Raw genomic sequence first — 13515 nt, 5'->3', positions numbered from 1 at the left:
TCAAAACTGGGCCAAGAAATATCTGAAGACAGATTTTTTTCAAAGGTTTTATGGACCGATGAGATGAGAGTGACTCTTGACGGACCAGATGGATGGACCTGTGGATCAGTAATGGGCACAGAGCTCCACTCCAATGTGGAGGTGGGGTACTGGTATGAGCTGGTATTTTTAAAGATGAGCTAGTTGGACCTTTTTGCATTGAAGATGAACTCAAAATCAACTCCCAAACCTACTGCCAGTTTTTCAAAGACACTTTCTTCAAACAGTGATACAGGAAAAGTCTACATCTTTGAAGAAGACCATGATTTTTATGCAGGCCAATGCTCCATCACTTGCATCGAAGTTCTCCACTGCGTGGCCAGCCAGTAAAGGCCTTAAAGATGAAGGAATAATGACATGGCCCCTTCCTCATCTGACCTAAACCCTATCGAGAACTTGTGGGCACTTCTTAAACGCTAGATTTACGGGGGAGAAAAACAATACACCTCTCTGAAGAGTGTCTGGGAGGCTGTAGTCACTGCTCCACAAAAAGCTGATCATCAACTGACAGACTCCATGAATGGAAAGGCTTATGACTGTTATTGGAAAGAAGGGTGGCTATATTGGTCATTGATTGATTGATTTATTTTTTTTGAAATGTCAGAGATGTTTATTTGTAAATTTTGAGGTGTTTGTTTATTATTCTCACTATAACAGATGAAAATAAACAAGTGAGATGGGGAAATTTTCATTTTTCCTTTAGTTGCATAATAAATCTGCACACTAATAGTTGCCTAATAATTGTGCGCACATATGTATTCCCCTGATGATGTTCACACTCACATTTCCGTTGTGAAACATTCAGGTTTCAGGTTTATTAACATTTTGGATTGACTGATAGCACTGTGTTTGTTCCATATTAAAATTAATCCTCAAAAATACAACTTGCCTAATAATTGTGCACACAGTGTATATTGTTTTATGATTTACTTGGTTTGTAATGGTTCCAAATTATGTAGCACTTACAGGCAGTCCCTGGGATAAGAATGAGATACGTATTTTTGTCTATGCAGTAATGTATTTTATGTTCAAATGTTTTACTTCATGCGTTCCCTTAGCACCACGACCACTGTACCTCTGTAAATTCAGCAGGGCAAAATCTACCTCTGGAGCACCAATTGCTTCCCTCTCTGTGGGGCTAACGACCACTCTTCTCCCTCACACAAGCTCAGGCAACCAATACTGCCCTCTCACTCAGGATTTTCTCCTCTCCTCTCTTTTCTGCTCAGGCTTCTGCATACACTTTCAAGTATTACAGGTGTGCTGGCACAGATTACAGCCTATTGGGTCAATCAACTGAACCATGTGTGCCTGCATGTCCAATCATCCAAATTTACACACTGGATCACTCTGCCATGCTAACACACACACCTAAACCCTGAGCACTTATCTATTTATTGCAATTGCACAATTGCCACGGACCCTGCTATACCACAAAGATATTTAAAGCAAAGGACATCTTAAATACAAACGGGTTACAAAATGACTGCTTTAAGCAGGTTCACCACTGAAATTCTATGTAATATGGCACAATGAAATAAACATTTTCTAAAAACATGTACAAGAGTTATGTTTCAGTTTATAAACGTTCTAATGTTAGCCTGAAGCCTTCGTAATGGAGGTCAATGGTACTTAGTACTACACAGGTGGTATATACCAGTGCTGACAAAACAAGGTGGTACTGCTTTTGTTTAAATAACATTAGATGGAATCTCCAGTTAAAGCCATGCTGAATCAGGGAATGCTAATTCAGCTTAAAGCAAACTAATCTGCCCTGTCATCAAGAGGAGTTAGAGAGTGAAGTTTTAAGTGAAACTTGTTTATTTAGAACAGCATACAATATGCTTTCTAAGTTAAAACAGCAAAGGTATTATCAAAAAATTTATTGCTACTAATTCTATACAAGTGTGCTTGTAAATACAATCTTAATCAACTTACAAATACATTAGAAATATACAGTTCATGGGAAAATGAAGGGCTTTGAATTGCAATTGATGATGTGATAAACAAAACGCTTAGGTTCAATACTCAAATATTAATTTATATATTGTTTCATAAGTTGTATCCAATTAAAGCTTCATCATTCTATTAATTACATTAACTTACTGTGTACATAATCCTACTGAGCTAATACAGTGATGTCTGTCAAGTTTAAAGCATGTCTTGAAACATAGATAGCAACTGCAGTCTATCAAGAAAATGACTGGTAAATAAAATCTTCAAAAGGTTTGTAGACCAGCTAGGAATCAAACCAGTGTCTACATGCTGCAAAGCAACTATTCAGCATAAAACAAACAGAAAGATCTAATTAATATTTTGTTTGTGGACACTATGCAATTTTCCTTCAGTGTCAGGTTATCAGTGCAAGGCATACAGTGTATGGTATAAATAATTTCAAACATAAATGAATATGGTGGAAGAAAAATGAGAAGCAGGTAACATGTCGCTGTAGTTGTACTACAAATTTTAATGACTTAAAAAAAATACTTAAACGAAATTATAATGCACTCCAGTTCCAAAACGCAATCCCTGTGTTGTCTAGACTGACTTAATAAAATCATGAAACTATATGCTTAATTAAAAGAGATGTCCAGTTAATGGCAGGAATTGCCCTTTGTTTACTCTTTAAAAGATGTTTTTGTTTAATGTATTAATTGTATGCATTTTGGATGATTATAATAAAAATATCTGATGACAAAAAATATGAAGCAAGCTCAAGCAAACAAACAGGGCAAGTTCTTGCACTAGAAGCACATTCAAAATTGCATTATATAAACTTATTCAAAAAGTTTGAATGGCAATGTTAGAAATGCCAAATCAAATGGATAGACATGAAGATGAATACTCTTCAGGGTAGGGTAGTGATCATGGCACAGGTTTCACAGTGGCACTCTGCCACTTACAGTATGTGTTCCATTTCTTGGGCATCCTTGCATATGGTAGATCTTCCTGTCCTCAAGCCGCTGAGCTAGACTCCTGCTTGCATGGAGAAGCAGGATGTTGTCAGTGGGAAGTGGGGGCACTACTGGAGCCCTTTCAGAAAGATTGTAAGATTGGGGGAGAGGAGGTCTTGGTGGGGCAGATTCCTCTTCCTGGAGAGTGATTGCATATTGAGATAAACAGAATATGGATTCAACATGAAAACGAGTTACCAATAATAAGTCTAATACAAACCTGCTTTGGAAAACAATGGGAAAGTCAAGCTAACAAAACATCTCCATACAAGAAGTTTACAATAATGAATATCTTTATAATTTTGAAATAAACAACCTCACATCCAAATTAAAAAAAATCTATATTTTTGTTTGTACAGTCTAGCCTGCTATTGAATTGAAGGCTTCTAAGATTCAGTTTCTAGCTAATCAATTTCCCTGCAAATATCATTCTTGTAATTATTGTTTAAATGTTCCTTTATGTAGTAATTGCTTTTATGATTTCAATTTGCCATAATTCAATTAGATTTTGTATTTATTTTGAGTATATTGTCTTACACTTTCGTTTAAAAATAATTTGAGGAGTAAATCACTTCATTGCTGTAGTCATAGTAAGAATGCTATATAATTTTAGGTGCAATTAATTATGAAAGTTTTTGTGTGTACATCTACTCTAAATTGTAAAAATTTTATAAATAATTTAACACTGACCTAAAAGACTAAGATTAAGATTTTATATCTCTCCCTCCGCTCCATATTTCCAAAAGCACACATCTGACTCACCTCATTTTTTTGCTTGCTAGAAATGGGCTTGCATCCCATGAAACCTAAAGAGAAGAAAGTTCTTAGTTTTTCTTTTTTTTTTTGAACGATCTCTTCTGAAACAATCATACAAACATTTAAGCACACAGAGTGCACAAGTGATTTAACCAAATTAACCATTACGTTCTGATACCCAGTAATGAAGGACATGCTATATCACATTTGCATTCTGTTTTTGGGACATATTCTACTTAGTGGCAGGTTATGAGCCTCCATATATGTTCATGAAATGTACTATAAAGAAGGGAAGATCAAGACGAAAGTTCCTTGCATGAAACCTTATAAAACACCTTTGATATTATCCTAAGCTATAAATTAAATATGGCCCTAATATCTGCATTGTCAAATGTTGAACTCATACGTTACAGTATGCCAGAGAATTTTTTTAATGTGTTTTATAATTTTTAAAATTGAACAGTCCTGGTTCTCCATCAGAACAAGATGTTTCCTTTAATAAATAGTAAAACTTTATTTTAATTCTCTGCAATGGATTAATACTAAAATTTATAACAGCTGAGAGAGCAGAAAATCTGTGTCATAAGCAATCACACAAATGGGGTGAAAGTACCATGTACGTGGTTGTATATGGTTGAGATGAGGGCATGACTTGAAAAAATGTCAAGGCCAAGGTCTCTCGCAGGACTTGAAAAAATTTTCCAAAAAGTCTTGTCTCAGGTTTTTTTTTTTTTTTATTATAATAGAGAGATATAATGATTGAATGGTTTAGGTTTTATTGCTCTATATTTGCCTAATTTTGCAAATACTATCAAATAATAATCAACAAGCTAAAATATTCTCTACTGGGAGACAACTAGGATGGAATGCAAAAAAAATAAATGTTACTGCCTATTATATATCTTATTTGCTCAAATACTTTTAATTTCAAATTTTGTTGATTTTTGGGAACAAATTGCAACATTGCTTACAGTGATGCAAATATACTAACCGGCATCTGTTGTACTCCTCTGTATCTTGTTTTTATTCAAAGCTTCCATAACATCTTGAATTCTCCAAAGCTCTTTTTGAATTTGAGTGTGTTGTTGACTGGACAAGTCAGTCTAAGAGAAAGGGAGAAAATCCAAAATAAATAAAATAGTAGATATTCCAAAATATTGGCACACTCAATATCATTATCCTAAAGGACATAAAAAAACAAAGATACCAGTGGAAACCTGAAAATCTTATGTTAATTATAGATAAAAACATACTTTTGTTACTTGAAGCATTCCAATACTGATAAACCTGTTACTGTAATAGTTATCGTAGATCCCGGAATATAAGCTGAGAATTTCGTCCTAGATTTTTGGCTTGGAGTATGGGGGTCAGCTTATACAACAATATCGTTTCAGATTCAAGATTTCCAGCACAATGCCGGTTTTGCCGATGAATACGGAAGTAAATAATGACGAAACCACAGAGCCATCTTTCAGATGAAGAAGTAACTTTGCATGCCGGTACTTTAAATTAAATAAAGAATTTATTCAAAAAAGTGTTTTAGTTGTTGATTTTATTAATAAAATTTATAATAAATTATCGGGAAGTTTAAAATAAAAATTTTTGTTTTGATTTACGACCAACATCTTGTGTTACGACCCGAATGTGGTCACGTGTATCCGCTTGTGCGATTGTAAACAAACAACCGAGAGCGTTAGTAGCGTCAGTCAGAACCCAGATACATGTGTCTGTGGACGTAATTTCGGTCATTGCAGTGATTTACCTATATATACACTATACATTACCTCTATAATTCACTAAGACCATGCAAACAAGACACATAATTGCTAAGGAAGGAAGAGAAGGTAAAGAAAGCGATCACAATCGAAATGAAGATGGAGATTGTGTGGAAATATGAGAGTGCTGTTCGTGTGACCGATCTCGCTAATATGTACAGTATGTCGAAATCCACCATCCCGACAATTTTACAAAGAAAAGATTTGCATAAGGAGGCTCCTTCTAAACAATAACCACCTTCCGTTTCATTCTCCTCCTCCTCCCTTCCTGCAGCCCAAAGATGTCAAATTAAATGGTGAGTACAGTATGAAACTGTTGTTTCTAGAATAGAATAGAATGCCTTTTATTGTCACTATACACATCTACAATGAGATTAAAAGCAGCTCCTTCAGTGCAAAAAAAATGTTCTGTATAGGGCTTGTATGGTTGTTTTTTTTTAGCCTTAGTATAACGCCGGATCTGTGACCCCACTTCTGCTTTCTTTCCCTCCTCTGTCTGCGTCGTCTCCTAGACCCAACAACAATCCACGGAGAGCCCGCTGGTCTCGTTATGTTGTCTGGGATGTTGTGCGTGTGATGAAAAACACTCAAAACAGATGTCTGGCTCTGGACACTGATGTCTATAAGGTTCTGACGGGTGTAGCGGATGTTCGTTGAACCGATCTTACACAAACAAGGAAAAAAAAAAAAATTACAAAAACAACAAAAGAGTGCACTGAAAAGGAGAGCCCTGAGCCGCTGCGACCATGTGCCCCACCATGCTCCTAGCTTAATCTAGCCTACTTCTGGTAGGCTAGGCACTTTTTATAACTTTTTGGTTAGTACATTAGAAAAATTATTGTTTTTTTGGTAAATTATGCACATTATACAACTCTTTCTATTATGAAAAGGTTAAGTAAGTGTTGCAGTGGGAGGTTCGGAACGCATTATGGGTTAGCCTTCGCGAACAATTAAGTTAAGTAAGTCAAGGGTCCACTGTATTGCGTATTTAAGTTAATCAAATTTATAACGAGTCTCCGGAAATCCACCCGCCGATATACCGTATTTGCGTATATAGTTTCAACACAAAGGTTTCATTTTACCAAACTTCTCCCCAATTACATCCTGGTTTCCATTAAAAATGCTGGCTGTCTCAAATTCTCGCCGATAAACATGATAAATATACCTGAAGTGACACTTTTAAGGAAATTGAGAAAATTTTGCTTGGAGAAGGGGGTCGGCTTAAATACCGGTCATTGGCAAATACATGTAATTTAGTAGGTAGAGAAGGTGGTCGGCTAATATACCAAGTCGGCTTATATTCCGGGATCTACGGTAATAATATTTATAAGTACATATACAGTAATATAAATGCTAAGTGTACCACTACTAACAATGAGCTATGGATAATGAATATTTTTGTTTAAAACATCTTATTTAAAAAAAAAACAAAATTTAATAAATAAAAATAATTTGCATAATAGTTGTAACATGATGATAGGTATTTAAAGGAGCAGTTTCAACACAATGGTGTTTGGCTTTTACTTTCTCTTTTTTGGTATTGACTCAAGTGAACTGTTTTGCTACTGTTTTTTACTTATGTAGTACTGTTGTAGCATACCAATGGCCTTTTCTAGCTGCTTTCGTTGTAAGAAATGCATCGAACCTGGATGGGATGCTAACCTGTTGATCACTTACCCTCATTCATCATAGGCAAATTTAAGAGTCAGTGTGAAAATATACTGTATGCACAGACAGCTGGAACATACAATTTGAAAGAACGACTAGATTTTTAGTGCATACTCCATGTATAGCCTGTACTTCAAATGAATTAGTAAAAGAAGGTTTAATGATAAATGAAAGGATGTCTATCCTATTATTTATTCAATTTTATAGCTGGATTACTTAAAGGGGTACGGAGACTCTTACTGATCTTGGCAGAATGCAGAGCAAGGCAGGAAGCTACCACAGAAATGATGCTACCAATCACACTAATTCGTACCCCACTCACCTAGTTTATTTCTTTCAGTAATATAACAGCATGTCTGTAAAATGTGAGACAATATTATAGAGCCAGGAGGAAACTACAAACTCTCAAATTCATGGGAGTTTCCATGCGTCCTACCTCACAATGTCGCATACCTAAATCTAAAGGAAATGTAAAGTCAAATATTACAGGTTTGTTTTCTTTTTTTTTTTGTTACTTTCTCTCCTAGTCTTTGCAGTGCAGAATGTAAAAGGCAGATCAGGGCTGAATTACATTTGATTGCAGAAAAAAGAGCATGTTTAGGCCATGTAACAAGGTCATTATTAACCACATCAAGAAACTTCGAACTTTCACAAGATTTTAAATTCAAACCGCTTAAGTGGAAAGCAAAAAATCCATTTGTTGTACCATAACAAGTGACTCCTCTTTCACACCTATAATAAAAACTGGAAACAATCTTATTTGTATATTCCTAATGTCTTTCAAGTATTTTTCTGTATATTAAAAACATTTGGTGAAGTTGTTGTTACTGGTTATGTGAGTTTGATGTTGTGATGCATTACGTCATTGCTATGGGTGCTTAAATGAATACAGTTCTAAGATCCAAATATCTCAAGTATTTTATTAGGATAAAAAATGATTGACAATTTTGTTTTTATTTAGTATTTTTTGACCTCTACTCTCTTAGTGATTTCAATGTTGCTTTACTCACCTTTGATTTATTCATATTCAGGTATGGTGAAACAATATAACTATTTACACTTTATCAACCTTTGCTGAAATATGCTAAACCTGCTAACAAAAAACAATTAAAATCTCTACATGATTTGTACAAATTTACAATTTGCATTTACTGTATGTGATTTCATGCTAGTTGCTAAATTCATGTAAATAGCTCACAAACCTTCTGCATTTCTCCAACCTTCTCCAATCGTTCAAGAAGATTAGCCTTTGCCAGTGCAACTTCTGACTCCAGCTTATCATATTCCCTCCAGGACCTTTCAATTTCCTGTTTTAAAAGAAGGATTTAAGTGTTCCTTTTAAAACATATGCATTCATTTTAGTTGTCATTTGTTTTGATTGCTGATCTTTATGAATTAATAAATAGCCCTTCTATAGTAGTTTTTCTTTTGTTAGGGTTCAATTTACCTCATAATTTGGTGAAAATCTACGCTATAGGGGAAAGATAGGCACTGTTAACTTGTGTATAGTCTTCTAATTGGCCTAAAGAGCCTGATACATGCCTGAAGAGAACTTATATATTGTTTATCTTTACATTTTGTAAAATGATTATGAGAAAAATAATAAAGTGGAGAGTAGTTTCTTCAAATCTCCAGATTGATTAGAACATTATAACAATCTAGATGAGAACAGGCCATTCAGCCTGTTCAAAGCTCACCAGTCCTATCCACAAGTCTAGTTTTGAAATTTCCTAAAGTCTTATTGTCTATGATGCTACTTGGTAGCTTATTCCAAACATCTATGGTTCTCTGTGTAAAGGAAAACTTCCTAATGTTTGTGCCAAATTTACCATTAACAAGTTTCTAACTGTGTTCTAATCTTCTTAATGAACTCATTTTAAAATAACAGTCTCGATCCACTATATTTCATAATTTTCAATTGACAATTCAATCATGTCACCACTTAATCTTCTTTTGCTTAAACTGAAAAGGCTCAGTTCTTTTAATCTTTCTTCATAATTCATCCCCTTTAGCCCTGGAATCAGCCTATTTGCTCTTCTCTGGACCTTTTCTAGTACTGCTATGTCCTTTATGTAGCCTGGAGACCAAAACTGCACACAGTAAAGCTTGAAAATAACCTACTTGTACTCCATACATTGTGCTATATAATCTAACATTATTTTTGCCTTCTTAATGTCTTCTGAACACTGTCAGGAAGTTAACAGTGTAGAGTCCACTACAACTACTAATCCTTCTTATAAGGTGTATTCTTGATTTTCAGACCTCCCTTTGTGTATTCAAATCTAACATTTTTACTTCCTATATTAAAAAATAGCACAGGCCCTATCACTGACCCCTATGGAACACCACTCTTAACATCAGCCAATTCTGATAAGGTTCCTCACACCATCACCCTTCTGCTTCCTGTGTCTAAGCCGATTCTGCAACTATCTAAAACATCCCCCAGAACTCCAGCTTCTTTTAGTTGGATGCCCAACCTCTCACGTAGCACCTTATCAAATGCTTTTCTGAAAGTCAAGATAAATAATATATGCCCCACTTTGATTATTGCTGCTTGGAGGTGCCCAGTTACCCATTTTATATAACTGGATAATATTTGCCATTTTCTAGTCCTTTGGAATCTACCCAGTGCTCAGTGACTTCCTAAAAATATGTGTCAAGGGTTTATTTATGTATTTGCTAGCCTCCTTAACAACTTGAGGGTAAATATTATCTGGTCCTAGTGATTTATTCGATTTCAGCCTATTTAATACAATACAATTTATTTTTGCATAGCCCAAAATCACACAAGAAGTGCCGCAATGGGCTTTAACAGGCCCTGCCTCTTGACAGCCCCCCAGCCTTGACTCTTTAAGAAGACAAGGAAAAACTCCCAAAAAAAACTTGTAGAGAAAAAATGGAAGAAACCTTGGGAAAGGCAGTTCAAAAAGAGACCCCTTTCCAGGTAGGTTGGGTGTGCAGTGGGTGTCAAAAAGAAGGGGGTCAATACAATACACAGAACAAAACAAATCCCCAATGCAGTATAAAAAATAAAAAATGACAAGTATGCAGCAGAATTTAGCAGTAGATGATATCCCATAATATGATTTGGATTTGTTTAGAGTCCTTAATACCTCAGCCATCATAATCTGAGCAGTACTTTTTCTACAATTTCCAAATCCTTTAGTACCTATTTAGTAGTTCTGCTTACTGCTGGGAGGTTACCCACTTCCTCACTTGTGAAGACCTCAGAAAAATGCAACTTTAGAGAGTCCGCTGTTTTACTGTCTGTATCTTTTAATTCCTCTTTACTATTTATGATGCACTTCACATCCTCCTTCACTGTTCTTTTACTACTAAAATAAACTAAAAGTATCTCTTAGAGTGATCTTTAGCCTAATCTGCTATATTCCTTTCCAACTGTCTTTTAGTCTCCCTAATATCTTTCTTAATGGTTGCCCTCATGTTCTCATATACTCTACAATTCACTTTGGAGTTATCAGTCTTATATGCCTTACTAGGGGGTTCGCACCAGCCACTTTGCGTCTCTGCCACTCGCGTTGTGAAGAGGGGGGCTGAACGCACGCCAAGGAGATGTGGTCGCTCCTCCGAAACCCCCTCTTAAACGGTGATACAGTGGGAAACAAATACAGTTTTTTTTTTTTACCTCCTCTTTCCTCGATTAGCTGATGTGCCATGTGATCTGCATCGAGCTTGGGGCTTTGAACATTTAAAAGCCTGTACAGCAGCTGTTCTACTTTTTGTCTTTTATTTCCGGCCCAGGGCTTGGTTAAATCTCCTGGCACAAAGCCTTGTCTTGGGGGACGCGAGTTCTGGACATTTTTTAGTTTATAATTTAAAAAAGTAATAAGAATCTGAAAATCTAACATCATCACATTAAAGTTCAATACATTCTGAAAAGAATGATACCAAACATATATATGTAGGCTTTAAAATAAGCCAGATTTAACTCTTTTAGTACTAATTTTTTTTGTTTCTTTTCTCCCAGGGCTGAATATTTTTCCAAAAACTAACTTTTTTAAAAAAAGAACACAAAGCAATTGTTTAACATATCAAATCAGCAAAAAATATTTACTTTTGACAAATGTTACTGTCTTGCATGTTGTATAAGCCTGCATACTATATGATTTCACATACATATCACATGCATGTTACACACCAAAGTCCTGCAAAGTATGATATCGCTCAAAGCAGCCAATTGCATGCATTGCCACATTGCACTGCTTACAAAATGTGTTGCATTGGTGCCTCCTTTTCAATTGTCTGTTGCTGCACTTTCTCACATATATTGTTAGTGTGTACTGTAGAGACACAAATCACCCATTTGACATCGTGCCATGCCAATGCCACCAAGTTTTTCGCCCGCATGAAAACCGGAGGTCACCTCTTTTCTTCTTCAGCCTGTCTGGCTTCAACTGTGAAAGCATGTGTCTCCTGTTCACCCTCACTGTGTCACAAGCTCCAATTCCCCTCTCTGTAGCTCCATGAACAATTCTGGGCATGTATAAAAATTGTCCATGTACACAACATGACCCAAATGTTCATAGCCCTGAAGCAGCTCCAGCACAACCTGACTTGTCAAGGGACAGTTCTCTCTTTGAAAGAAATACTTTCCTGTATATGTAATTACTTTCAGGCAGAAACCAGTGTTTGCTTCTGCCAGCACAAAATCCTTTATGCCATACTTTGTGGGCTTGTCTGGCATATATTGTCAGAAAAAAAGGCGTCCCTTTTATTTTATCATTGATTCATGCACAGACAAATCACGACTAGGCTGATAAAATTGTTTATATGTTGGTTCCACAATGTCAAGCAGGAGCTGAACTTTATACATGGGGTGCCATGGGGGCTCACCCCTTGAGACGCTTCTGGTTATCACAGAAGTGAATAAAACTTTGCAGCAGCACGTACTTAGCACGCGTCATAACCTTTCCAAAACCACCAGGGGACAAAGCACATTTTGACCAATGCTCCCTGAAGTTATATCACCTGTCTAGTCCCATCTCTATTTGTAATGCCACAAAACCCATTCATCTCTTCTTTTGTTGTGGGCTTCCACTTTGAAAAACGAGAATGCGGTGCAAACGCAGCCGGCAATTCAAAAAATTGCTCGCATACCTGTTTGTCTCGTCTGACAGTAGCTGAAAAGCAGCAGAGTAGCCTGAAGTAGTCCAGCGGCTGGTAATCTGTCGTGTCCAACACCAAGCCATGCTGTCTTGTGAAGTCCGGTAGCCAGTTTGGCTCCCACGGATCAATGTCTGGGTATTCCTCTCACACGAACCTTCCTGTAGGTGCGTCGGCTGTATGAATGCGCTAAGCTGGCAGCCGATCAGCTGGGTCGGTATCGGCTGGTGTCCGATCAGCTGATGCCAGTTCCTCACTCTCTTGCTCGATCTCCTGATCACTGTCAACAAAATCAGATTCTGAAAAATCAGAGTCTGACTCAGCGATAATCACAAAACATCATCTGCCGATTATTTTCTTTTTTGCACTCGCTTCGCTCCCTTGTGAGATGTCAATGCCATCTTGCCTTTGTTTACATTTTGTAACTCATGCACACGCAAGGATTAGATGCGGAGTCCATGAGTATAACATTCCTCCGAGAAGAGATGGAATGCCTGTGACATAAAAGTGAGTTTTGTCGCTATTAACAGCTGATTGTCGCCCTCTACCCCTGGAAGTCGACTTTTGTCGACATGCGCCCTCAACCCCTCCTTGTCAACAAAAGTCGACACCCACCCTAAAAGAGTTAAAGTGTGACATAAAACAGTTGCACAAAATCGTTGCACTTTTGGAATTAGGACTTATATATACAGTAAAACCTTGGATTGTGAGTAACTTGGTCTGCGAGTGTTTTGCAAGATGAGCTAAAATTTTTAATAAATTTTAACTTGATAAACGAGCGAGGTCTTGTAATACGAGTAGTACGTATACGCTTTGTCTGCTGAGCGTCACGTGATCACAGCTGAGCTGATGGTTCTTCTCTCTTGCTGCAGGATTGTGGGTAATCGTCTCGCATTCTCTGTCTCAGTCGCCTTGTCTCACTCATATAGTCAACATCCATATGAGCGTATACTGTTTACTATAGCATTGTGACCACGTGTGTTTGTGTTGTAACGTGTGAGTCCCTGTCTTGCAACCCAAAACACGAAGCTGAGTCTCAGTACTTTAGCAACACCAGCTTTATTCAGCTTGAAACAGGAACTGCACGGTCACTTATTGTAGCGGGATCTGCCACTCTCCTATACACAGACACAGCAGCCCGGCAGGGTCATGGCCGAGTAATACTGTGCCCTGCACATTTATAATGTTCCTTGTATCGC

At 36.9% G+C, this 13515-nt stretch overlaps 1 protein-coding gene across 11 annotated transcripts in view; it reads right to left on the bottom strand.

Annotated features, from left to right (window-relative positions):
* The window catches only part of plekha5 (pleckstrin homology domain containing, family A member 5), a 461083-nt gene that overhangs the window by 55381 nt on the left and 392187 nt on the right, over window positions 1-13515 (bottom strand). For 9 of the 11 annotated variants that reach the window (XM_039769746.1, XM_039769747.1, XM_039769748.1 and 6 more), the window contains 4 exons: window positions 8395-8499; window positions 4741-4852; window positions 3756-3799; window positions 2943-3131 (listed from right to left, as the gene is read on the bottom strand). In XM_039769746.1, coding sequence (XP_039625680.1) covers window positions 2943-3131; window positions 3756-3799; window positions 4741-4852; window positions 8395-8499 — 450 coding nt within the window. The remainder of the gene's footprint in view (window positions 1-2942; window positions 3132-3755; window positions 3800-4740; window positions 4853-8394; window positions 8500-13515) is intronic. The other 2 variants (XM_039769751.1, XM_039769753.1) reach the window with 1 other exon arrangement.

Source organism: Polypterus senegalus, chromosome 11, assembly GCF_016835505.1.
Source record: "Polypterus senegalus isolate Bchr_013 chromosome 11, ASM1683550v1, whole genome shotgun sequence".
Lineage (NCBI taxonomy): Eukaryota > Metazoa > Chordata > Cladistia > Polypteriformes > Polypteridae > Polypterus > Polypterus senegalus.
Note: the sequence above shows the minus strand (reverse complement) of the source record. Positions and strands in the feature narration are given on the sequence as shown.